Source organism: Leptidea sinapis, chromosome 43, assembly GCF_905404315.1.
Source record: "Leptidea sinapis chromosome 43, ilLepSina1.1, whole genome shotgun sequence".
In the NCBI taxonomy this organism is placed as follows: Eukaryota; Metazoa; Arthropoda; class Insecta; order Lepidoptera; family Pieridae; genus Leptidea; species Leptidea sinapis.
Genome location: NC_066307.1, coordinates 3,761,171 through 3,787,361, shown reverse-complemented (window position 1 = coordinate 3,787,361; position 26,191 = coordinate 3,761,171). Strand labels below are relative to the sequence as shown.

General features: G+C 33.8%; 2 protein-coding genes across 3 annotated transcripts; one reads left to right on the top strand and one right to left on the bottom strand.

The window, feature by feature from the left end:
- The first annotated feature begins 5,055 nt into the window (after window positions 1–5,055).
- Window positions 5,056–10,344, top strand: LOC126977097 (ABC transporter F family member 4-like). Of its 2 annotated transcripts, none has more exons than XM_050825793.1 (5): window positions 5,056–5,146; window positions 5,475–5,628; window positions 9,178–9,391; window positions 9,656–9,743; window positions 10,156–10,344. In XM_050825793.1, exons 2-5 carry the CDS (start codon window positions 5,494–5,496, stop codon window positions 10,259–10,261), a joined length of 543 nt encoding a protein of 180 aa, XP_050681750.1. In that variant the 5' UTR covers window positions 5,056–5,146; window positions 5,475–5,493; the 3' UTR covers window positions 10,262–10,344. The 2 variants fall into 2 exon arrangements, with proteins under 2 accessions (XP_050681750.1, XP_050681748.1); XM_050825791.1 differs by lacking the exon at window positions 5,056–5,146 and adding an exon at window positions 5,207–5,299.
- A 4,855-nt stretch (window positions 10,345–15,199) lies between these two features.
- On the bottom strand, window positions 15,200–24,934 carry LOC126977092 (protein ARV1). Its single transcript, XM_050825787.1, has 7 exons — window positions 24,764–24,934; window positions 24,574–24,693; window positions 23,797–23,930; window positions 22,382–22,518; window positions 18,525–18,596; window positions 16,605–16,772; window positions 15,200–15,567 (listed from the first exon to the last, which is right to left on the bottom strand). The coding sequence occupies exons 1-7, from the start codon at window positions 24,860–24,862 to the stop codon at window positions 15,407–15,409; spliced, it is 891 nt and encodes a 296-aa protein (XP_050681744.1). The 5' UTR covers window positions 24,863–24,934; the 3' UTR covers window positions 15,200–15,406.
- Window positions 24,935–26,191: the final 1,257 nt, after the last annotated feature.

Genomic DNA, 26,191 nt, shown 5'->3' with positions numbered 1-26,191 from the left:
TTGAACTGATGGTTACTCATATCACGATTATTGTTAAAGGAGCTTAGAACACCGCAATTGGATGAGTCACCTTTACAGGTAGGTATTATGGGTACGTGTTAAGGGCACGCATTCAAAATATATTTAAATGCCATAGGCGTGGCTAATGCACGTAAGAATTTATCTAATTGCGATTTTTTTTTATGAAAGTAAGGGACGAGACGAGCAGTTCAGAAGATGCATATTGGTACGCCCCACCCATTACAATGCAGTGCCGCTCAGGATTCTTGAAAAACCCAAAGGTTGATCACCTGTGGCGATGAGATGCTGAGCTGTTGACGAAAGGTTCTCGCACGCAGCAGATAATGCACTTTGACAATGGTGACAACGCTGATTGATGGTGCTTTTATCTGTAATAATGAGTCAAATTCGACAAAGTGAAAGTGTGTGAATCTACTAATTTTATTTTAAATCATCATTCGTATTAATTCAAAAAAATAATGTAATATAAATATAAAAATTTTAAGATTATTAAAATTTTGATAGGTTTTAATAATGTATTTCCTTCAAAGCAATGTGTCTTTCGTCAGAAATTTTTAATTAATGGGATGGGGGACTGAGTAATTTGGCAGATAAACATTTGTTTAATACCTATTACAACTGCAACTTAGTAAAGACACAGATAATACCCCCTGTATTGTACAAACTTGTTCTGCCTAGGTCGTTGGCCTGCATGATTAGAGCAACATTTTTTTCCCCTAGACTATTGGCTAGATCGATAATCTAAAACAAGACTTAAAATAAAATTATACGATTCATAAATCGCACCCAATTAACTTTAGACGTCCTCTAAACATCACTCCTTATATTAATAATTATTTTGAGGTTTGAATGAGTTAATCACCGTGAGAAATATGATGTTAAATCTTATTTGCCCAGTAATTTCACTAGCTACGGCGCCCTTCAGACGGAAACAGTAATGTTAACACATGACTGCTTCACGGCAGAAATAGGCGAGTTGTAGTACCCATAATCTATCCGGCTTCCTGTGCAAAAGAGCCTCCCACGGCTGAAGTACAATTTACCTAAGCGCCATAAATCACAATCTCTGGTTATGATAATCAGCTGAGTAAAAATATATATTTGTAGTATAAGAAGTAATAGTTTGACCAATTTCATTTTAAGCTCAAATATTGCGTTATTTGATGTTTTTGTTTCGACTCCCCATAACTGAGGTTGTGGATAAAATTAGAAGCCCATTTTCAGTAAGACATTGGAAAAAAATATATTTTTATTATATATACCGTTTTATATATATTTTATATATATATTATTAAAACGGTATTTCAAATTTCATTCAATTTCAACAAGTAGTGTAAGAATTAGAATGACTGGCCGATCATCAAAAATTGGCACTTATTTTTATGGAAAAGGAAGACAAGCGAGCGTACAGAGGAATCACAGGAGCGTTGCCGGCCTTGAAGGAAGGTGTACGCGCTTTTTTTGAAGGTACCCATGTCGTATCGTCCCGGAAACACCGCACAAGGAAGTTCATTCCACAGCTTTGTAGTACGTGGAAGTAAGCTCCTTGAAAACCGCACTGTGGAGGACCACCACACATCCAGATGGTAGGGATAATATCCAAACTTGTGGCGTGTCGTGCGAAGATGGAATTCGGCGGCAGGGATCAGGTGAAACATCTCTTCGGAACACTCCCCATGATAAATGCGGTAGAAGACACACAATGAAGCGATTTCTAGATACAACGCCAAGTTATCCAGCCGTTCACAGAGCACCGGGTCCCCGACACTTCGAGCTGCTCTGCGTTGCACGCGGTCAAATGGATCGAGATGATACTGGGGTGCGCCAGACAGCAATACTCCATATGTGGCCGGACCTGCGCTTCTAGCAAACATAGTTTCATTGTTATTTATACATACATATTTACATTGTTGTATGAAGCTTTTTCTCTGTACCTGTTTTATTTAGTCATGTACCTTAAATTTTGTCAGCAGTCTAGTAATTTTATTGACGCTACATTGTACTGCTTCTACCTGTAGGCACTTTACATGTTTTTATTTAATATAAATAAATAATTTAATTTAAAAACAGCGTTTGCCCTTTTTTATGTACTTACCCCACAAAGACTTACAAACTCGACTAAACCGGTATTTGTACCTATTCATAAAATAAGTTCTGAGTTAACATACATAATTATTATGTATTTTATTTTAAGTATAAAAACGTTAAATTAATATAAATTCTGGACCGCAGATATTATCTCGCCTGAATAAGCACAACGAAAGCAATTCAATTGACCGACAATAATATAATAGAAAATATTTATCCAACGGTAAGCGGAAGGCAATTTTCTCTAATTGCTAAGCATTCAATGAACGTTTTAACAAATTAAAATTCAAATATCTTTTCATATCCAAAATAGGATATGAAATCACTTATGGAAACTCAAAAACTACCCACTGAAAGAGTATGCCTGAGAAGAACGGGCGCAATAAACACAACGGGCTTGTTTCTTTTTAACCGAGTTTAAAAAAGGAGGAGGTTCTCAAATCGTCGGTATGTTTTGTTACCTCGGAACTTTCGACTGGGTGATCCAATTTTGATAATTCTTTTTTTATTTGAAAGCTGGTACTTCTCGTGTGGTTCAAATCTGACGATGACATCCATGAGAAAACCACAAAAGTCTTAAATTTCCTATAAGACAAATTTACAAATAACTCATATCGCGCCAACCGATTTCGATGATTCTTTTTTTATTGGAAAGTGCTTTAAAGGTGGTTTGTTGAGAGTTTGATAAGGTTCCGATTATGGGATCAATGACAAAGTAAGGAACTCTTAAATTCTTAGGAGAAAATTAACGATACTCAGCCGAATCTTTTTTATGATATCTGGGTACTTACGTAAACTTTTTTCAAAATGTTTGTGTGCTTCCTATTTGTTGTAATCTTTACTTTCCGATGGTGTATAAAGAAATATAAATTACAATTGTAAATGTTCGGCAAATTTATGCCCATCAAACTGCATTTCATAGAGAATTCAAAGCTGTAATTTCGTAATAGCAAAAATATCCTTTAATTTTTGTTAATAAATTCTCGTCCTTTTCCAATAGGTTTAATCCTACTATTACTTTTTTTGGTTTCAAAAATTATCAACCCAGGTCTATATTTTTTTTGAATAGGGTTTTTAAAGTCGTTTGTTTTTTTGTATAAAATATCGTAATTACAATGTTATATCATACAATAATATATACAATTTATAATTTAATAGCCTAAGGGCGTTTCCTCCCAAATCAATATACCTACTATCTGTGTTTTCATTAAGAATATCATTTATGTTAGGCCACAAATACTTTAATAGTATCGTTTTTACACTTTTTCACAACGCACGACGTCATTTTTAAAATATTTTATTGCGACGCAAACTGAACTGTCAGACGATGGCAAATCTCATAATGGCGGCCGATCGGCTTAAATTAGTGTAAGTGTGTGCGTGGGGCTATGTATTTACCTGTTTACCAGCTTGTTTTGGTGCTTCACTGTTATGTAAGGAGACACGGAGTCCTTATTTTTTTACTCGTCCACGATGTTATGTATGGAAAAGGTAACCTTTTCCATATTCCAAATGTTTTTAACAATTCTTTTGAATTTCGTGATACATTTATTTTGAACCGTTTCTGGGATCTTGTTATAAAAGCATACCTATACACTCTCTCACAAAATACTTATTAACTCGATGTAGCTGAGTAGTAAGATGTAGGCACAGTAAGCTTATGTTTATTTTCCAGGTGTATAACATTATGGTTATGACAGTTTCTAGAAGATTCACTTAACTATGTGACCAGTATACATACATAATATATCATAATATATAGTTATCAAGAATATCTAACTCTTTTGGCAACCCTGATTGTAGGAGGGTCCCTTACCCTAGGATCCTATGATCCTTGTAATTTCCTCAATGTTTACATCAGTCTAATAACTGTAGCTTATTGATCATGTAGTTCATCGTAAAATATATTGTGTAATTTATGTTGTTTTGTGTTGTTCGTAAAAATTATGAATTGTATTGAACCTTCAAACGCATTGTTACCGTATCTTGCATTTGAATCTTGATATTTATTGTTGTAGTGAATGATTGTAACCTGTGAATCATTGTCATCTCTTTGTCAGTGTGTGTGTGTTTGAAACAATTTTTGTATTGCAAACAAGTGGAATTCGTGCCGTATTCAGACCGCGTGACTCACAGAGAAAATTATTTAGAGAAATAATAACGGCACCATCCCAGTAGGAACATTTTACGATGTATTATAATATGTGTTTACAGAGCATCCTTCTATTATTCTAAAAAATATGAAATACATAGCTTTAACACCAGAAATAGACATAAGCTCGCCGTTCCAAATCTTGGGCTCCTCAAAGTTGGTGATTCATTTAAGCGGTATCTACCTATTTAATACATTGCCACAAGTATTCTTGACTTGCCTATGCATAAGTTTGAGTCATATATTATAAAAAATTGCCTTATGAAAAGGAAACTACAAGATCGAGGTCTACTTATATGATAAAACTATTTGAACAGGCTCCCAAACCAGATTGGACGGAGCGTTAGAGTTCCAAAAAAATTAAAATTACTGGCATATAATTCTGCAGTGACAAAGGTAAGATAAAGACAAAAAGTTAGTATTACTTTACTTCGCGTTTGTTAATAACATAAATAAATAATGACATCAAAAAGAATTCTATAAGAAACAATTTTGAGAAAATAAATGCCTTTTATGCCTTTTAACACAGGTGGAGTATAGCTATTCCTTTCTGTACCTACTTTAAAACATAATCCTACTGCGTTAGAAAGTGTCCTACCTACTTGACACAAACTAACCTAACATTAACCCAATAACAACATAAAGTACAATAGACCGAAACCGCCAAACCAATATGCACGTGTAGCAATATTGTATCAATCACAAAACGGTATTGTAAAATTCAAAGACTTATTAAAAGTACAGCATCGAAGGCGTAAGAATCAATCAAGCTGTGATTTGAAAGAGTAAGGGAGGCGTGTTGTAACATTCATCGCAACCCACTGTTATATAAAATACAACGAGTGTAGAGTGAAGTTAGTTGATCGCTCGAAACTGACAGCTTTTGTAAGTATACTTTTTTGAGAGTTATTTGCTAACCGAGTAATTGAAGGTTTCTCTGCTTGCGGCCATTTGTAGTGTTAACAAAAGATAATTTAATAATCAGTTAGCTTAGATACTACAAGAATGATAAATAATATGTCAAGTATAATTGGAGCTGTAGGTATTGCATTTATATCACAAGTGACACCTACGTTATATAAAACTGATTAATGTCTTGTTTTATTGTACGAAATTACATTGTGACGAGATTTTATGTGAAATAAAATTAAGAAACCTCTTGGAGATCTTACCAGTAATAACCTAAGGTATATATAACTTTTCACTGTTTTAGTGTTTCATAAAATAGCGACATGAAAGATTTAAGACTGTTGTCGCTATGTATCCTACACGCGGCTGTGGCCGTTCCGTTGGCTCTTCAGGACTTAATGTTGGCTGATGATAGCGTGTCTGTGGGCACCTTCGTGCGACCTGTCAGATCTACTGCAGTAAGTAAGCTGTTAATCAGTGTTTTTATTCTTCCAAAATGTACTTCATGTTGAGATTCATATATTCTCAGTGGTGTCCTATCTTCAGATATCCAAGATCATGGGAATCCAACTGGTTCTCAAAGCTGAAATGAGAAGATGGTCTAGAGTCTAAACATAGAATCTTGATGTCTTCGTGGATTGCCTGACTAGGTGCATTGCAAGTGTCCCATCTTAGTAATATTTCGATTTTAATTATGGAATAGACAGATGTGAGTTTTAAATTGAAGTCCGATAGCTTGAGGTTAAGGAACAAAACTCAATGATTTTTTTATTTCCGAAAATTTTATTTATTTTTTAACATTTGAGATACTTACAGCTAGCTTACAATTATAACTTGTGAAATAATTAAAACTAATGAAGGCTGCTTAAAAGTTTCCACATTTATGTAGAACTATTATTTTTTTAAATCTTATCTTATCTTAAAAAGCGAAATAAGCTAAGATTTATGCAAGGGTTAGTGATTATCCCTCCTAAATGAAAAGCTCTCTATTATATAATATTTATTTAATATTCTTAAGATGTGTTCACGGTGCTGCCTCACTAAGCCGGTCCGGTCAATTTAGACCAAAAAATGAGAGTGAAGTTACATAAAGTCCCAACAAGCTGAATTTTTGTGAAGTTGTTCAAAACATAATTATAAACAATGTCTGGAAGTTCCCCATCATTCCCCTGTAAGGAAAAAATTTAATTCAGGGTCAAAGGTCAAAAAAATGAGTTTTTCGCGATTTTCAGCAAAACGGTAAGTTTTATCATAAAAGTACCTCAGACAAAAATTGTAGATCATAAAATTATCTATAAAAAATGTATCAATACTTTTTTTCTTACGAGCCACCGTTTCTGAGATATAACGATTCTAAAAGTTATAAAAGTTGTTGATGATTATGATAAAACGTACCGTTTTGCTGAAAATCGCGAAAAACTCATTTTTTTGACCTTTGACCTTGAATTAAATTTTTTCCTTACAGTGGAATGATGGGGAACTTCTAGACATTGTTTGTAATTATGTTTTGAACAACTTCACAGAAATTCAGCTTGTTGGGACTTTATGTAACTTCGAATGTCTAAATTGACCGGACTACTAGGCAACGAAACAATAATTGTGGCTAATAAGTATAGCTACTAACCTAGCATGAGACATAATACTATAATAAACATGCCGACATTAAGTCAGAGGCATTTCTAGAAAAAGCGGTGACTATAATTCTCATGGAAACATCACGTAAGTCCATAGGTTATTGCTCAGATAGATTAAAATCCACATTACTTGTACTATTATATATTCTTTGTCCGCGACGAATTTATTTATTAAACGACGAAGGTAGTCATTTCGGATAGAATCATTTTTATTTATTACTGAGACATTACGCCATAAAAATTTGAACAAAAAAAAACAATAAATATAACATTATGCACAAAAAAAATATAAAAACGCTACAGACTCGCTCTCGCCTCTCGCCTCCTTACGTCGCGCGTGCGACTTAAGCACATCCCACCTATATCAATGTATTTAGTTACACACCTACCTTGGCTAACACCGACTCCAAAAATAACAATAATCGTATCTTGAATTATATTAATTAATTAGATTATATAAAAATAGGCTATAATTTTTACACTTTTTAGTGCATAATATTATATCTATTGTTTTGGAATAATGTTTTTGAAGTCAGCTGTTTTTTTCTTATTTTGTTATTTTTAGTGATTCTGAAGTACACTAACTAATAGTTTGTCTAAATATGTGTAGATCTACAAAATTTTGCAATGCTGCAATGAATGTAAGCGCATTGCAATTTGATTACAGACAGTACGAAATTCTGCCACAGATCGCACCCCTACTATAAGTGATTAAGGTGTTCCATGGATCATCATATTTGACTACGACAATTATTACTTGACCATAACGACGTTACGGTAGATGACAAATATTCGGATAGCATATAAAAGATTCGGCCGAGGATCGTTAATTGGCACCTAAGCACTGAAGAGTTCCGTTACTTTGTCATGAATCGCATCATCAGAACCTAACCAAACTATCTTTGAAGTTTATATACTTTTCAGTAAAAAAAGAATCATCGAAATCAGTTGCAGCGATATTGAGTTACTCGTAATTTGTCGCGCACATACTTATAGCAAATTCAAGACTTTTATGGTTTTCTCATGGATGCCATTGTCAGATCTAGACCATATTACAATGGGACCACACGCAAGGACCAGCTTTCAAATAAAAAAATAATTATTAAAATCGGTTAACCCAGCCGAAAGTTCTGAGGTAACAAGCATAAAAAAGTACCGACGAATTGAGAACCTCCTCCTCTTTTAAAGTCGGTTAAAAATATAAATGTATTTTTTGTAACAAAATTATTCAAATCCATTGCAGGTGGTATTCGTCTTAGATGTTGGTATCTTTCTGTATGATGGCATTACCAAATACTCCTCTTTAAATATTGTCCCTATTTTCGTTTTCAAAGTCCTTAAAAAATTTAATACTGATTAACTATTTACTGCCTTATTCATAATAAAACGCTTTTAGAAGGTATAAAGCTATATTAGTTAAAACGTGTTTTAAGCCTATTGAACGTTCGATAAAATTCCTTATTCATATTCGTTAGATAAATCTCCCTTAACTAATACGTCTCTATAGTACGCAATGTTGCCATTTCGTATATAAAAAAATTAACTAATTTAATGAGAAACTGTCAATGGAAACAGACATCTTTTCAATGTCAATGGTTTGTCAGTTGTCAAAAGTCGATGTCAAAAAAATAATCTACGTTTAAAAAAATCGACTTCAAAAACTGAAAAGTATCAAATAACTTAAAATTAATTTAATACACCTCTTATGTAAACCTTTTACTATTAATAAAATACTTTTATTTGTATGTGCTAAATATTGATAACTTTGAAGTCAGTGCCAAGCCCTCAACAAAATAAAACTTAATATTATAAACAGCTTACTTAATGTAATTATTTAGGTTGTCTGGCCACGCGTGTCTGTCCGCTTGGGTTGTTTTGTTTTAGACGAAAGCTATCCCGCTCAAAGTCACGCGTGGCGATTCACCTTTATTACATTTGGCTTATCCAACAACTTTGAGCGGGTTATTTATTACATTATTTAACGAACAGCTGATTGGTGTCGGCCATGTTTTTTTGCGTTCGAGAGCATAAAATAGGTTTATAGAAGGGTCCTAGCTACTATAAGTCACGTCAGCTTTATCGAAGAGATAATGTTTTAGCTCTAATATGCGATTATGAATACTATTTTTTAACAAGCGTATATTAGCGATGTTTTAAATCTCCGATAAGTCATTATGAATAAGACAGTAACTGTCTTATTCATATTGAACCAAACTTGCAAGACTTATATAATAATAATCAGTTTATAGTAATCAGTAATCAAAATTATTGCTAGAATTAAACAGATTCAGCAGATCAAATCAACGGGCCTGTTAATATACGTCATAGACTTGGTAATTATTAATGTTTTAACGTTCACTATTCACTACATAGCCGGAAGAAGACTACCATAAATCTTATGAGCATGAAGGAGACGGCGAGATCGGTTACTCTAGGAAGAAATCTGGAGGAGGCAAGAAAGGTTATCAACACTTCGACTCGTACCACAAGAAAGCAGGTGACAACTACGAGTTCGAGAAGCAGGACTCCTTCGGGCATGAGGAGGAGGAGCAGGCCGGTGCTCACAGCCATCCGAAGGAGAGGAAAGGTAATTATTTACGTCGTCATTTTCCAAGATGTTCTATTGCTGAGCAAAGACCTCCATTGACTTTCACTGTGCATAGATATAATATTACACTGAAATAACTTGATAAGCCCTGTCTGTGACGACATTACAACATTTCTTCTAAAACGCATCAATGCACTGTTCTGTTATTCGACGCCTCACAACTCAGACACCAACCTTGAAAGTAGTGAGGCTTATACATGCTTGTATAATATGGGTTTATATGTGAACTCTTATTTTTTACAGCTAAACCTCATCGTGAGTTTGAAAGAGAAGATACCGACGAACAAGAAGAGAAACCACGAAGAAAGGAAAACGATCATGAAGAGATAAGGTACTATGGACAGTGATAATACTGTCTACAATATTAAACAAAACTTAAAATTAATGACGATAGAATATATTCATAATAAAGCTGGTGAATCTTTTAATGATTGGTAACTATTTAAAAAGGTAGTAGTATTAGTGTTATGTTAGGAGCTGCTTCATAGCTCTTTATTGAACCGATGCAATTTGTTTTTGCTGCAAATATTTTTTTAAGAGAAATAGTAAGGAGTCGAGCAGGAGTGCACCTGATAGTAAGTGATACACCCTGCCCTGCACAATGCTTAGGGTTCTTGATTGAACCCAATATTCTGAGCAGCATCTCAGCTGCACTCGTCGCTTTGATTTTTTTACTTTGGAGGATTCCTAGTCGGCATCCTGTGCTAAAAAAATTAGAGAACCGCTAATCTTGTGATTTTTAGGGAAGGTGATGAAAATAAAGGTGAAGTATCCGGCTACGATCCTGCCGACTACACACTACCAGAGAAATACACGTACGGCGCGGGAGAAGAATATAATTTCAAATAAAACCATATCATTGGAGTGCAATAAATATTTATGCACGACACACTAATTGTTACTACCAAAGAATACACGCCAACTAAAACATTTTTAGGATTTTAATTTTTTCCCTTCCTTTTTCAATGAATAAAACAGAATCATTGAACGAAAAGCATTCCTTACAATCGGAACATAATGCTTACAGATCATATTAATATAATAACCGCAGATTGGTAAATGAATTCCATTTTTTCATGTTAATGTCTGCCTGACGTAAACAAGAGTCGTACATTTTTTTGAAGTGTGCTTTCATAGAAGATATAGATGATAGAAGAGCTAGAACTATTGCTCATAATTGTGCACCATGACACTTCCAGTTGTAGTTCAGACGATTCTATAGAAATAGAAATGATAGAATCAGCTCTTGATTAAAGCGATAAAGTCTGTTTATTTTCCTTTATAACTTTTATTTTTATGCCCACCTCAGCTGTGCAGTTGTTTTCATTAAATATTGTTCTTGAACTGTATGTATATTTTGTTACCCCATCAATACTCACTATACAAAGGGATCATATTATCATAGCCTAGACTACTAGGCTATGATAATATGATCCCTTTGTATCTATGTTGAAGTAACAATTAGAAATAACACTTTTTACTGTTTGCTGAGTTATTTGTAACTCATGTCTCAATAACGTGTGTACAAGAATTGTGTAATAAATAATTGTATAGAATTGAAAAAGCAAAACCATTGCCTACATAACCGGTACGGAATTAACAAAAAAAAAATAAGAAAAGTATCGAAATTGTTTATTCCTACTTTAGTTGGTAATGGTATTGGTAAATGGTGAACAATTTATGAATTTTTTTAATTTGCCGTCTTTTGCTAGGTTCAGCTTTCGTTAACCAGACTATATTTACGGATGAATAAAGATTCATAATTATAAACTCTTGCAATTCTTCTTGTTTAATTTTTTCTTAATGGCTTACCTTCGTCACGCTCTCATACTGGCTAGTGTTTTTCTGATTCCCTGTTTGCGTCACAGTCTATAGAGTACAAGTACAGAAGTCTCACTTACTAATCAAATGCTTTTTAAATCGAACTTTGTTTGCACCCGCGATACGCATACGATAACACATTGATAAATCAGATGACACACTACAATCTACTCGTACCGTGTATTTCTTATTTATTACTTATACTAGTAGGTACTAAACAACTTAGTTTTTTAAAATTATTAAAATAATTATTGGTTTCCAATATTTATCTATTAATTACTCAGGTTGTTGAACTTTTATTATTTAAATTTAAAAAAATGCATATTAAACAAATATAGTATAATCTAAAACTCAGCATCATAGCTGTTTTAGATAATATTATTATCTATCGAATACCTCCATCAATTTTTATTTGGCCTCTGAATAATAAAATTGTTCTTACTACGAGATATATATTCTATGGGAACAGTGCTGAGACCGTAGAAAATTAACTCTAGCTGAGACTGTCAAAAAATGTCAAAGTCAACAAAATTATTAGGTAGGTATTTGTTAGTAGTTAGTTGTCACTCGTCACTGTCGCTTTTGTTTTGTTAAAGCTTCGAAGTTCGAATATTCAATATAGTGGTGGCCGATAATAAATACGACTATATTGTTATTATTAAGATTTTGCTGTGTATTTTCGATAAATTATAATTTTTGTAGCAGCACCTGGAATGTAATATATAAGAACATATAAAATGGGAATAAGAAGTATCGATGTTATTGCAATATTCATAAGTTTTGTGCATTACAGCTATACGGGTAAGTATTAAGTAGACGATTATTTAATTGAATCAATTTGTGCAGTTAGTGTTATTCTAGAGCTTCGTTCTTTTTAACAGATCACATCCTGCCCTGCAATACGACCCTCCTAGAACCATGTCCGGGAAACCAATTAATATGTAAGCACAATGAATGTGTTTGTGACGACGGTTTTGTTAAAGATGATGATACTTGTGTTCCTTCAAACCAAATTTCATATGGTAGTCTCGACGCCACGGCAGCCATCGTCACGATATTTACTATAGCATTGGTTGTTGTTGGTTTAGTATTAGTCGCAAGAAAATATAATCTTATTGAATATGTTCGGCAAAAGATTAATTTAAGAAGAAACCCCGATGTAATGTATGAAGATGTGATGATAGGTCAAGATGACCCTCCCCTGCGTCCATAGTCTTCGGATTATATCTCATATGACAATGTTGTTTGTATGATGTAAATAAATACCTGTTGTTAATATTATTCAAAATTTAAAAATTGTAAATCAGAGTTCTTTGTATTCATTTTATAATAATTATGTAAATAATAGTATTGGGTTTGATATCATGCATCAAAACTCCAAAAAAATGCACAAATGTATATGCTAGCTAATCCTTCTACTTGAAGAGTCAATGTTTTTGTTTTAAATTCTGGTATGAGTATTCATAATTTGCTTATAGTTCATAATTATGTAACCACTATCTTATTGTTATATATTTCAGTGATATTTTTATTTCCAAGTCATTATTTTAAGTATTTTGCTATAAGATTTTGCTTGCAATAATATAAACTCTAATTACTGTGTATGTATATTTAATTTCATATTGCTCAGTTTTTGTTTCTATAAAGAAGAAGACACAGTAAAAATTTGTTTTACTTTTTTTTATTAGATACTTGTTTCAGGATGAAATTAAAATTTTTCATATTATTATACTTTGGTGCTGTGAGTTATTAATATTTTACTAGTTTATTCAAGTCTTTAATAATAATATAGAATCTGGTCAAGATTGCTGGAATAGATTAGACGAGGGTAGTGCAGGACCAATTGTTATGGCGGTGTTTGTAGGAGGCCTTTGTCGAGTAGTGGACATCTTCTGCCTGAAAAGATGAGGATGATATTCAAATGCTGTTTCTTGGTACCAGCCAACACATGCTTGGCTGTAATTATGGATTCATTGTAAATGACATCATTTTTATCATTCATTTATAAGGCAACCTATTGTTCACGTGAGTGTTGATTGAATGAAGTACAATCAATGATTGAAAAACAGATATCAATGAATTAATTGAAAATAGTCCATCCTTTAAGGTCATTCAAAATTTTACACAAGGTGTTGCCCACTGACAATAAACATAAAATAATTACATAAATATATGTGACTCTTTTATGTAAGTTTTACAATTTATTTTGATGATGTAAATGTCTCAAAATATGTTAATTAAAAAAAATATCAAATGACTTATGCTTTCTTCATTCATTGACTCTAGTACATCATATGCAATTCCAACATTTATAAGCAGCTCTCTACAGTAAATTTTCAAGGGATATTTGTTATTGTGATATTATTTATATATTCATGTCACTGTTATTAGAAGTAATTAAGTAAAATTATTCTCATATCTACTACATTTTATTGTTAATAAGTGACAATTTTACACTGTATAGATAAAATATAGAAACAGAAATTGTAATGATCTACAATTACCATATAAGTTGTGATATCTGTTGCTCAACAAAATAGAAGACTGGTTTTGTTTTTGGTAATGTTTATTATATATAAAATTGGTTTATGCCTCTGCAGTATAAATACAGTGTACCTCACTCTGGCAGAAGTGATATTTGGATTACACTCTTCATGTGTGTTTGTGGGTATCAGAAAACCTCATAACAGCCAATTTGCTGTTATAATTTCTAAGTTAAAGCTACTGTTTGCATAGTGAACAAACATTAATTTGAACATAAACATCCCCATGTCAATATAATTAGTCATATTATCAATAGGCAATTTGGTATATGCAAACAGCTTATCTAAAAATATGAATTGTTAAGGACAATTATTATCTTTTTAAACTTATTTTTTTATCATAATCAACTTTAATTTTCTAGCATTATCATCATTCCTAATATTTATTTTATGCTACACTCTGGGAAAGTTGATAATTGATATGACATAAATGATTGAAATAAATGACATTTTACATCACTCAATTCATAATACTCTTAGGAACAGTATAATTATAGCCTTATAGATGAACAACAAATTAAAAAACATGTTATTTTTTGAAAAAGCGTGTATTTTATGTGTTAAAAACATTAAATTTGTTATATGCTAATTAATACATCCTGGAGATACATATATTTCTATACATACTGAATCAAATGAGCTATCACTGATATATGACCTTTACCAAGCATTGACTGGGTTTCTAACTTGTTGATTAGCCTACTTCTTTGTAACTAAATGAATATTGAAAGTGATGAAACCAAAATATGTGTGATAATTTGAGTTTTATCTAATTATTAAGTTTTATATTCTTAAATTTTTTATTTAAGGAGTAATAGTTGTAAATCTTTACTATAAATGGTCAACATTCTATATAATATTTTTTTTATTAGAGGGGCAAACAATAGCTGGCTTTTGAGATGGAATTATGCTCTAGACTTGAATGTCCCTAAGTAGTATTGGTGCGGAATACAGCAGCCGGCAGACGCCTTACTGACGGCGATATGCCGAGTTGAATATAGAAACAAAGCTCAGAAGATCAGCTTTAAATCTTGCATCGTGGCCGGAGTTATCATCCATGTTTAGTGAATGAATGGCAGGCTGACAGAGGTGTCTGATGGATGCACACAAGTGTCTCCGAGGGTCCTGGATATTGTTTGAAAAATAATTATACAGTTATATTAAGCAGCTATATTATGTAGGTTGAAGTACAATGTTAGTATGACTTGGTTTAATTAACTGTTCCACTTCAGTATTTATTATATTATGTTATATATTATTATTTGCAGCTTAAGGTCTGTTTTGTGAAAATAATATATGTATTGTATGTAGGTTTCCATTAAACAAGTGAATCATTAAACTTGTAGATACAAATTATTAAATATATTTTGTAATTACTTTCTTTGTTTTATTTTAATTTAGTCTTAAGAAAAAAGAGACGCAATAGTGATTTAAATTGTTTATTTTATTCGTCAATTTAAATATCTATAGGTATATTTCTAGGCAAGCTTTTATAGTAAGTACAATAAATTCCCAGACAGTCTGCCATTATAAACGGTAAAGAAATGCATGGAAATTAATATATATCATAGTCTACCGATGCAACATACTTAGGTCATTGACCATATTTTCGCCTGGCTTAATTGTTGCTTCAGAACTCTCTTCTTTGTGACGAAGCTGTCATTTCATCACTGTGTCTGTAAATGTGTAATGTTCTAATGGCAGGCGTGATCAGGAACATGGTAGTGTACTTCATGAGGTAGCTGGCAGCTAACACCAGCAATGTCAACATCCGCGGGCTCTCATACAAAACTGGAAGCAAAACAAGTAATTTAATTATTACATTATAATGTACCTACGTCGAACATAGCTTATGTTAAAGGTATAATTTATTCTAGTTACCACCAGTTCATAGAGGTTGAGCCTGACATGAGAAGTAGCGAGAAACTTATTGCCATACTTTTAAACAATATACCTAATTACCTACAGCTTGAGCAATGTGATTTAACAGACACAGGTATTAAAATCAGCGTTTGTAACCCCGATGAATTAGTCCTCAACCAGCATCCTGTCTAGTCTGGTTAGTACATGGACAAGATGTTGCTATAGGATAGGAGGATATGTTTCCAGCCAAATTTCTCTTAGGTTCTTTAGGTTTCAATTCCTTGGAAGTCCGGCGGACTTGCGACCTGCTACAAATTTTACGAGGAGACGTTATTGCTTCGCCCCCAAAAAATGATCTTCGTGAGCCAGCTTCATCACACCGTTGCCCGAGCCATGGCACCTATATGGCGTTCATTGGCATCTTTCAACACGCTCTTGATAAGAATGTTCAATGGGAGCCCCATTCAATGATGGGTGGACTTCCCTAGTTTTCTAGAACATTGAAACTCCTAGTACCTACAAGTATTCCTAGTTTTATACCATCATACAGGGCAAAAATATAAACTAATTAGAGCGTCTATGCACTCATACGTATTCAATTCGTATTCGTGATTCTTGAAAGTGGCTGACATACCGAAACGTACATTCAGATCGTTATTTTTTCATGGATCCGTAAAATCACGGATGAGTGCACAAACACCCTTATTCAATCGCTTCCCTAAACAACGCCAATGCTCCCATTTCTTTCTGAGCCCTTTAACGCCCCTCTATAGGTCTCTGATGACCACAAGGTGGCACTGCCGTGATAATTGGACAGTTAATAAATAAATTGCTCACTGCCATACTTCATTCATCAGTCATCGTATAAGGAACATTTACAAACTCGATCAGCGTGCCATTATAAATTTAATGAGCGGAGACCCCTGCTATTAGATGAACACGGCGTCGATGATGAGAAATCTTACCAACGAATATGTTGAAGAAGACGGTGAAGGAGTAGAGGTAGACGAGCGCGTAGTGCAGCAGGCGGGTGGTCGGAGAAGTGTCCGCGTTCCCCCACACCAGCATCGGCAGAGTGAGCAGCAGGCTGCAGTTGGCCAGGGAGTATGCCTTCAGCGCCCGCACCAGGGACACTGATAAAAGTAATGGAAAAGGTGACATATGACACTTATCAATTCACAACTCTAGAAACATATTACAATCTAATAACTAAGTACGAGCATTTAAGAAAGTTACCCTAAAATGAGAAGTTGTAACACTAAACATATTGGATTGACGACCTGTATAGCCGAGTGGTTAGCGATCCTACCTACTACGCTAGAGGTCCCGGGTTCGAATCCCGGTAGGTGCATGCATTTATATGATGAATATAGATGTTTGTTTCCGAGTCATGGATGTTTAAATGTATTTATATATGTATATTTCTGCCGTGAAGCAGTAATGTGTAGGCTTTGCTGTGTTTCGGTCTGAAGGGCGCCGTAGCTAGTAAAATTACTGGGAAAATGAGACTTGACAACTGATGTCTCAAGGTGATGAGCGCAGTTGAAGTGCCGCTCAGAATTTTTGGGTTTTTCAATAATCCTGAGGGGCACTGTATTGTAATGGGCAGGGCGTATCAATTACCAACAGCTGAACGTCCTGTTCGTCTCGTCCCTTATATTCATATTTTTTTTTATATACCTGAGCAAGGCGAGGCACGATAGGTACACAATGAACATATAATTAATTACTCAAGTCATAATATAAAAATTACTACAATTAATTAGGACGTGTATGTAGGTATGGTATAGGAGCTTCCTAACCTAACCTAAATTCAAAGTTTTTTTTTAATTGGCACATGATACCAATGCAAAAATAAGCAAACAAATATTTATTGACAAAAAAGGAGTTCTGTAGTATCAGACACTTCATACACAGCCCTCCCACTATTAATAATTTTAATAGTACACAAGACATTCCATCTGCAAGTCTTTAGATGGCGGGCGTGTTGATGTGACCAATCGCCCCAAGATCGTTTAGCTTTTAAGTCAGTACTCAATATAATACATAATTATAATCGTTATTGCTGATGATAACTAAGGTTAGGTATTTAAAATGCTTGTTTCCTCACTTGTCTCCACAAAAAAATGGTTAATCCAACCGAACCTTCACAATTAAGCCGACACTAAATGCCAGCGACCTTGAGCGATATGAGTTCACGGCTGCCGGCCCGCCATCTATGTAACAAAGCCAATTTTTCCAAAATGCTTAGGTGGAAAACAGTTTATATGCTTACAATCCTCGTTATTCACTACTAATCTGAATAAATGAACCTACACAAAAAAATACAAGCTATACGAATAACTTTTCTGAGAGAAGTACCAAAAAACTTGTTTTACTTCAAAGAAAAGTGGTAGTTCAAAAAGGCTCGGCAGTGTTAACTATAACCAATAGCAAGCATAAGCAACCTACAAATAAGACATAAGGATATGTGTAACAGGATTTAGTAGTGTTCACCATAAAACTTGTCTAAAAACACCATGTTTGCGTGTTTTCTGCTTACTCTTCGCCTTAAGGGAAATTTATAAAAAAAGTGTCAAGATTGGTATAGGTAGAAGTGACGACTCCCACCGCCTCCCGGTTCGATCCTCGCCCACCACGTACCAATGTGATTTCTGTCGAGTTCATAATATATTATAAAGTCGACAGCTCTTATGGGACAAGAGATTACTATGAGTCGTTTGTCTTCTTCTTTCATAAAAATCAAAACTCTTACTCATACAACAAATGAGTGTCCTGGTAAACCATTACAGAGTGGAATAGCCACTACCACACGTGATGTAAATTATCTCCATGATCATTTCAAGTGAAGGCTTAGAGCAATATTAAAATAAAATATTATTTACCCTTTTGTTTTGAAGAAATAGCCTTTATAGCCACAATGGAACCATGCACCATTGCCATAAATACAAGTATACCTGTAAAATTTAAAACATAAGAAAACCATTTGCTATATTAAGTACCTACATTTTTATATAGCTAGGTATAGTATTTGAAAAAATAATTTTTAATTTCATTTGATATTAACTGCTATTAAAATTAACAAACATTTAAATAAACATAGTTAACCATTGTCTCTTTTTTTATGGAAGAGAGGAAAAACGATCGTAAGGGTCACCTGATCTTAAGTGATCACCGCCGGCCACACCAACACACCAAAGGAATCACAGGAACGTTGCCGTCCTTTTAGAAATATGTACGTGCTTTTTTTGAAGGTACCCAGGTCGTATCGTCCTGGAACAAACGCAGGAGGAAGCTCATTCCATAGCTTGGTTGTACCTGGAAGAAAGTTCCTTGAAAACCGCACTGTGGATGAGATGGCTATGAGCATTAAAATCTAAGTTACAGCGAACTTATATTTAAATGCTAATAGCGAAAGAAAATGGCAAAAACAGTAGTAAGCTTATAATAAATATAAGATTACTTATAAGACTACTGGCTTCAGAAAGTACACTGTACAATAACAATTATTATTTGTCGTGATAGATTTCTACGTAGGTTTGGACATTCCAACCACCAAAGGACAAAGTCCTTTAAGATATTAAATTAATGTAAAATTTATTCAATATCTTAAATGGATGAAAAATCGACACAAAGTGATTGCAGTATGCGTCTATACCGATAGGTTTTTTTTATGGAATAGGAGGACAAACAAGCGTACCTGGTGTTAAGTGATCACCGCCGCCCACATTCTCTTGCAACACCAGAGGAATCACAAGAGCGTTGCCGGCCCTTAAGGAAGGTGTACGCGCTTTTTTTGAAGGTATCTATGTCGTATCGTCCCGGAAACGCCGCACAAGGAAGCTCATTCCACAGCTTTGTAGTACGTGGAAGAAAGCTCCTTGAAAACCGCACTATGGAGGACCGCCACACATTCAGATGGTGGGGATGATATCCTAACTTGTGGCGTGTCATGCGGAGGTGGAATTCGGCGGCAGGAATCAGATTAAACAGCTCTTCGGAACACTCCCCATGATAAATGCGGTAGAAGACACGCAATGAAGCGACGTCTCTACGCAACGCCAAGTGCTCCAGCCGTTCACAGAGCACGGGGTCGCCGACAATTCGAGCTGCTCTTCGTTGCACGCGGTCAAATGGATCGAGCTGATACTGGGGTGCGCCAGACCAGAGATGACAGCAATACTCCATGTGTGGCCGGACCTACGCTTTGTAGAGCACTAGAATGTGGGCCGGCTTGAAGTATTGCCGTGCTCTATTAATGACGCCCAGCTCCTTCGAAGCCAATTTGGCTTTGCCCTCTAGATGGCCACGGAATTGGCAATCGCTCAAGATTTCGAGACCCGGTATTCCGATGGTTGGTGGCGTGGTTTTAAGAGAAGTGTTGTCGAAGAGCGGTGATGCGAGAAATGCGGTTTTTTAGTGGTAAACGCGTAAACTTGGGTCTTCTGGGGGTTAAATTGGACAAGGTTCAATTCACGCCATTCCGCGACCTTCTGGAGAGAGAACTCGATAGAAGACACAAGTTTCTCTCGGCACTGGTCGACGATTTCCCGAGAGAGACCTGCATGGCCCGTGTATACGGCATCACCAGTGCCGTCGTCTGCATAGCAATGTATGTTGGAGGTGTCTAACATATCATTGATATGCAGAAGAAACAGCGGGGAGATAGCACAGCCTTGGGGCACTCCAGCGTTCACGGGCTTGGGATTCAAGCAATAACCGTCTTTTTAGGTGGCGGAAAAAAAAAGAAAATATGGCGTATTATAGTGAATTATAAAAACAAGACAATTTTTAAACAAACTACCTACTAAGCTATTGAGATAGAATAGGAAAGCAGATTAAACGAATTCTGAAACTAATTTATATGTAATATATTATTTTACGTTTGACTATGTTTGTTGCATCACTTTACATAGGTAGGTATATTGTAATTGAAATTATTTGTAAAACAATTAAAATATAGATCTTGATATAAAAAAGTGGCAATGAGTTTCTTGCTACTCCTTCTCATTAGCTCAACCCTTTACGAAGTAGCAGTAGGTTCAATAAGATTTTTTTTTTGACATTTATCATTTTATAATGTCATTTCCGTGACCTACATGAGTAAAGTGATTTCGATTTGATTATATTAATTTAAATACATTTTGAAGAAAGTATTATTACAAAAGGAATTAATTAAATTAAAATTGTGGTGTGTTATACCTAAATTAGGTGGAATTTACTTTCCCCTGAAAACGTGATATGGACAGGTCATGAGACGTCGGGTTACCTATCTAAAATAATAACAAATTCTAACTTTTCCGCAAAATCGAATGTATAAACACAGTTACAATAGCATGCCTTTTAATAATTTAAAAAGTGTTTTATATATTATATCATATTAGGTTGAGCAAATAGTCCCGAAACTACACGCGAAACACAAACAACTTCAATATTTTGCCCTCAAAACCTAGCGCTTTCCGACTAAACCGCAACTACGGCTAGTTAGGTCTTCGGGGCCATCTTCAAAAAAAAAAAAAAAAAAGACATAACATATAAAGTGTAATGTGATTAACCTACGAAATAAGATATTTTTGATTTGATAGGGAGCTTCAAGCTAGAGTATACTCTACTTCCCATAATGTCACTCTCTTGCCCATTTCCTCTCTCTTAGAGGAAAATGACCAACACAAAAAATCTGAAGAACAATTTACTATGACAAGTTTGAATAATAATCTCACTGCTATTAGTTTATTACAAGATTGTTCTTTTTAATGAAGTTGAGTCAAATTAAGTTTCACATGCAGGGAGATTATGACCGAATTAAAATACAAAGTGAAATACAATATGTGTGAGAAGAAGAAGAAGAAGTGTTCCAAACAGACTAAAATTACTGATTTTATGTATACAGAAAAATTATGTAGTTTTTAAGTTTTATTTGAAATAATCAAATTTTAGTTTATTTACGCCTATGTATATCGTGTGTAGGGAGGTACTCATTCAGTAGGTAATACCACAAAAACATTTCCAGTTTGTTATGACTATCACATTTTACAATGAAACTAGCTGCCCCGACAGACGTTGTTCTGTAGATAGTAAAAAAACAACTGTTTTATATTTCAAAACATCAAAAATTATTTCGTAAATATGCTCCCTGTTGTTAGAATGAAATTGTTTCACAGCGGAACTGTCAAACCGTGCGTCACTAAATTCTCTCATAGAAAATATGTCCATACAAAACAAATATTGAAAATAAAAATATTTATGGGTCCCAAATCGAAATAAAAACTACCCTATCTCTCAAGTTGGACCAAACTGCACTCCATGAAGTAATCACTATTAAAATCCGTTCATTAGTTTACGAGTCCATTGAGGACAAACATTGTGACACGAGATTTATATCAAAATCAAAATCACTTTGTAGGTTGCGGATATGAAACTTGTCAAAATTTAAATTTTGACAAGTTTCATATCCGCATGAAATACAAATTAATGAAAATTTTATATTACGCTAAAATCGAATGTAAAAACACGCGTTTTAGTCTTTAAAAAGTGTAACACTCGCGTTAATCAAAGAAAATAATAAGCTATCCATGTAAAAAAATTTTTTTGTTCTTATTGAATCTACTGCTACTTCGTAAAGAGTTGAGCTAATGAGAAGAAGTAGCAACAAACTCATTGCCACTCTTTTAAATCAAGAACACCCATCAATGTCATTTTAACAGATTTTTGACTGCAGTTTTATAATTTAATGCCAGCTTACCAGCGAATGTTGAAAGAAACTGAATGTAGAAATCTTTCTCCCAAATAAATAGATCCACATCATCTTTTTCCACCTGAACCCAACCATTGCAGTTTGTTCTTACAGTCTCGGGAAGTGACAGTTCTATTGGCAGCCCTCTGGAATAAATGAAATATATATTTGTGAGATTTATTGAATAACATTAAGTGAACATTATACAGCATGTCTTAATAGTTAAATGATGTTGTAATCGAGAAAAGATTATAATTACTTAATGAAAACTAAAATAATACTATTGACACACTTTTACACAAATTATCTTGCCACAAACTAGGCTTAGCCTGGTGTTATAATATAATAATAATATTGACACACTTTTTACACAAATTATCTTGCCCCAAGTATAGCATATACAGCCTGTATTATGGGTTACAAGACAATGATATATTTATATGTATATATTATAGTTATGGATTGCAAGAGAACAATATATTTAATACGACATACATACATAAATACAAATAAACATACATGAATAGGAAACAAACATCTATATTCAACATATAAATGTCTGCACCTACCGGAATTTGAACCTGGGACCTCTAGCCCAGTAGGCAGGGACACTGACCACTGGGCTTCATATATGGGTTGTTAATAAATTATTAATTAATACAAAAATAATATTATTGGGAGTGGTATTAAACAAATACTTCGGTTTAAACTAAATATTCCAAAGTCAATTTTTTTGTTAGAACGCGTGATTTTTAAAAAAAAAAACTACAATTATTCATACTTTTTTTTAAAACTGCAGAGTTATCCATCTGTTATTTATTTGTTATTGACGAATTGAATTACTTCCCTTAATAAGTATCCAGGTTACATAACAAGTTTTTGTTTTGTTTGTAAATATAATGCAATTAAAGAAAATCTGTTCTCTATATCACAAAATAGAGTTCAGAATCAGGGGCTAATACCATTACAAACTTTTATTCTTACTTTGAGTTATGGAAAAATTTACCAACTTAGTACAAACCTTGAAACTTATTATTTACTTGTCAAATTTACAAAGTATCACCATAGCCTACAAAATTAGCCAAAAGCAAAAGGGTTAGAGTCATGTCAAGTCCATTTTTAAATAGACCCCCTAACTATCAAATGGCCCCATGTGGGGCGGGGGTCCCACATTGGGAAACACTGGTCTAAACTACATGATCGTCAGACATAACATTTACCCAGGCTCTTCATTTCTGAATGGTGGTATGGTATTGTGGATATGATTAAATTATAATGAATAATTTGTACACCCAGAGGTATTAAGATATTATGCAATGCTCACAGTGGATATTGAACCTGCAATCCTGTATGCAGACTAATATTCCACTACAGCAAGGCTTCTCAAATTATATATTATTATATGCTACATTTGATACACACACATGTATGTTGTATTGATGGTGCTGTTGTTCTTGATGTCACACATGGAGTTAATGACAATGTTGAACAAGCTATCATTTCTCCAAACCCCATAGGTCTCCAACAACATTAGGATTATAAACAGTTTCCAGTAGGCCTGAAACATACATTGACCTTGTTTGATTAAACTAATCTTAAAGTAGTAAAATGCAATTATTATCATAATAATTTTGTTTCAGTTAGATGGGTGCTATAGTTTGTAAAATTACTGGCCAAAAGAACATAACATAAATGGTGGGGCTACATTCCAAAATCTGCCCATGAATGTTGAAAACATATGCTAATTTGTAGTGTCCATCAATGAGAAAATGTGCACCACACCATTTGAAACTCACAATAAACACTTTGTGGATAATCACTTACCATCTGATGAATGTCTTGACTGTCTCATATCTTTTTTTATTGATTAAATTGAAAAGATATTATGTTCATTACAAGGTTTATAAAATATTAGCTATTAATATAAATTTAGTTTTGTTTTGATCTTTCTCTGAGCCAATTATTTAATAAGTTGTTTACTTCTCATACCATGCTAAAAGAGAGGTTGAAATGGCATAGATACATAATATATACACGGGATAGGCAATAATAATATATTATTATTTATGGAATAGAGATAATCAACAAACACATTATTATTATATGACCTTACGTAGTTTATTAGAATAGGTTTGTTTTCAGTACAGTAGGATAAATTTTATAAATTATTCAATATATTAAAAAGCAATTTAAGCACATACCTTGAAATCTGTGTTGAATATTACATGCCTTTGTGCCTCTTTGGACATAAGTACTAAATCAATCATTACGATCACAGGATCATATTCTATATATTTATCAACAATACCATTGCAGATTTCCTGAAAAATTAATCTAATACATTAAAAAGTAGACCTTTCTACCTTAAATTGCTTTATTTTATTAACATACACATTTGGTTAGTTTTAAAACGGAAGGTCCATAAGTTCTATATAATGCTTCTGCAAATGCCCCGCAGTTAACACATTTGAACTGACTATTTTTAATCATTTTTTTCAGCTGAAATAAGTACGTAACTTTTTAACTTATTCTTATAAGTTTGTTTAAATGTTACCTCAATATAAATTTAAAACTGACAGTAGACAGTTTGACACATGATTCACTGTCACAACAAAACTGACAAAAGATTTTAATAATTATTATTGACAGTTGTCCGCAAAGATATGGGATGCCGGATGCGTCGAGGTGTTGATTCGCTGTTTCAACCTTCCCTTTTATACATCTGTGGTTTCAACACGCTATTAAATCCGGAAAAATGGAAATATAGATATATAATAAATACATAAATATCACAAGATTTTCCTCGCGCTTTCGTTTGCGCTAAATATTTAATAAATTTGACATTTTGTGTGAAAGAAGTAAAATATTTAATGAAAGAGAGAAAGAAACCATGCATCAATTATTCTGTGTTTTATATTATTTTACACACACGAAACAAAGTTGAAAATCCGATTTATTTTAGAATATATTATGACTATTATCAATGAAAATAATTGATTTTATTTAGTAGCGTTGATGGTTTTAAAATCAACTTTATAAAAATTATGTCCTCTCTACAACAAAACTAAAAACCAGGCGTGCCATAGTCGTCGAGTTGCGGATAGTGGCCAAATAAAATAAACCTGTCCTTGGAAAACATATCTAAATGGTTCAGGGTGAATAATTTGTCACTTAACGCGAGCAAAACAAATTCTCCCTACCACAAAAAAAAATCAAGAATATATCAAATAGGGAAGCTTTAAAACTTTTAGATTCTACTTAGTTTCTTGGAATAGTATTAGATGAAAAGCTACATCGGAGCGCTCATATTGAGGCAATTTAAAATAAACTCAGTGTTGCTACTTTTGCTATCAAAAGAATTATAAATGTTACTGATACTTCACAGCGAGACTGATTTATTTCAGTTACTTCCATAGCATTATGTCACATGGAAGCTATAGCATAACACCATCACTGTCATCTTCTTTACATTCATCTCCATTCCCTTTCTACCAAAAGCTCCATTCATAGCAGTTACCATCTCCTGCAACTCCTCGGCTGAAGATGCAAGTAATATTTGGTTTAGTGATCAGCATAGAGAAAACATTTGACGAGTAACTCATTCACTCTCAACCCACTTTCATTTGTTTTAATGTCAATTGTTCATGAACAGAATAAACAGCCACCGCGACGCTACACATCCCTGTCTAACACCTTTTTCGAAATTAAACCATTCAGTGTATGCCCCGTTTATCCTTACACAAGCACTAGAATCTCTATAAAGATATTGCAATGCTCGTATAAGGAGATTGCTCACACTGTTCGCGGACAATGCTGTCC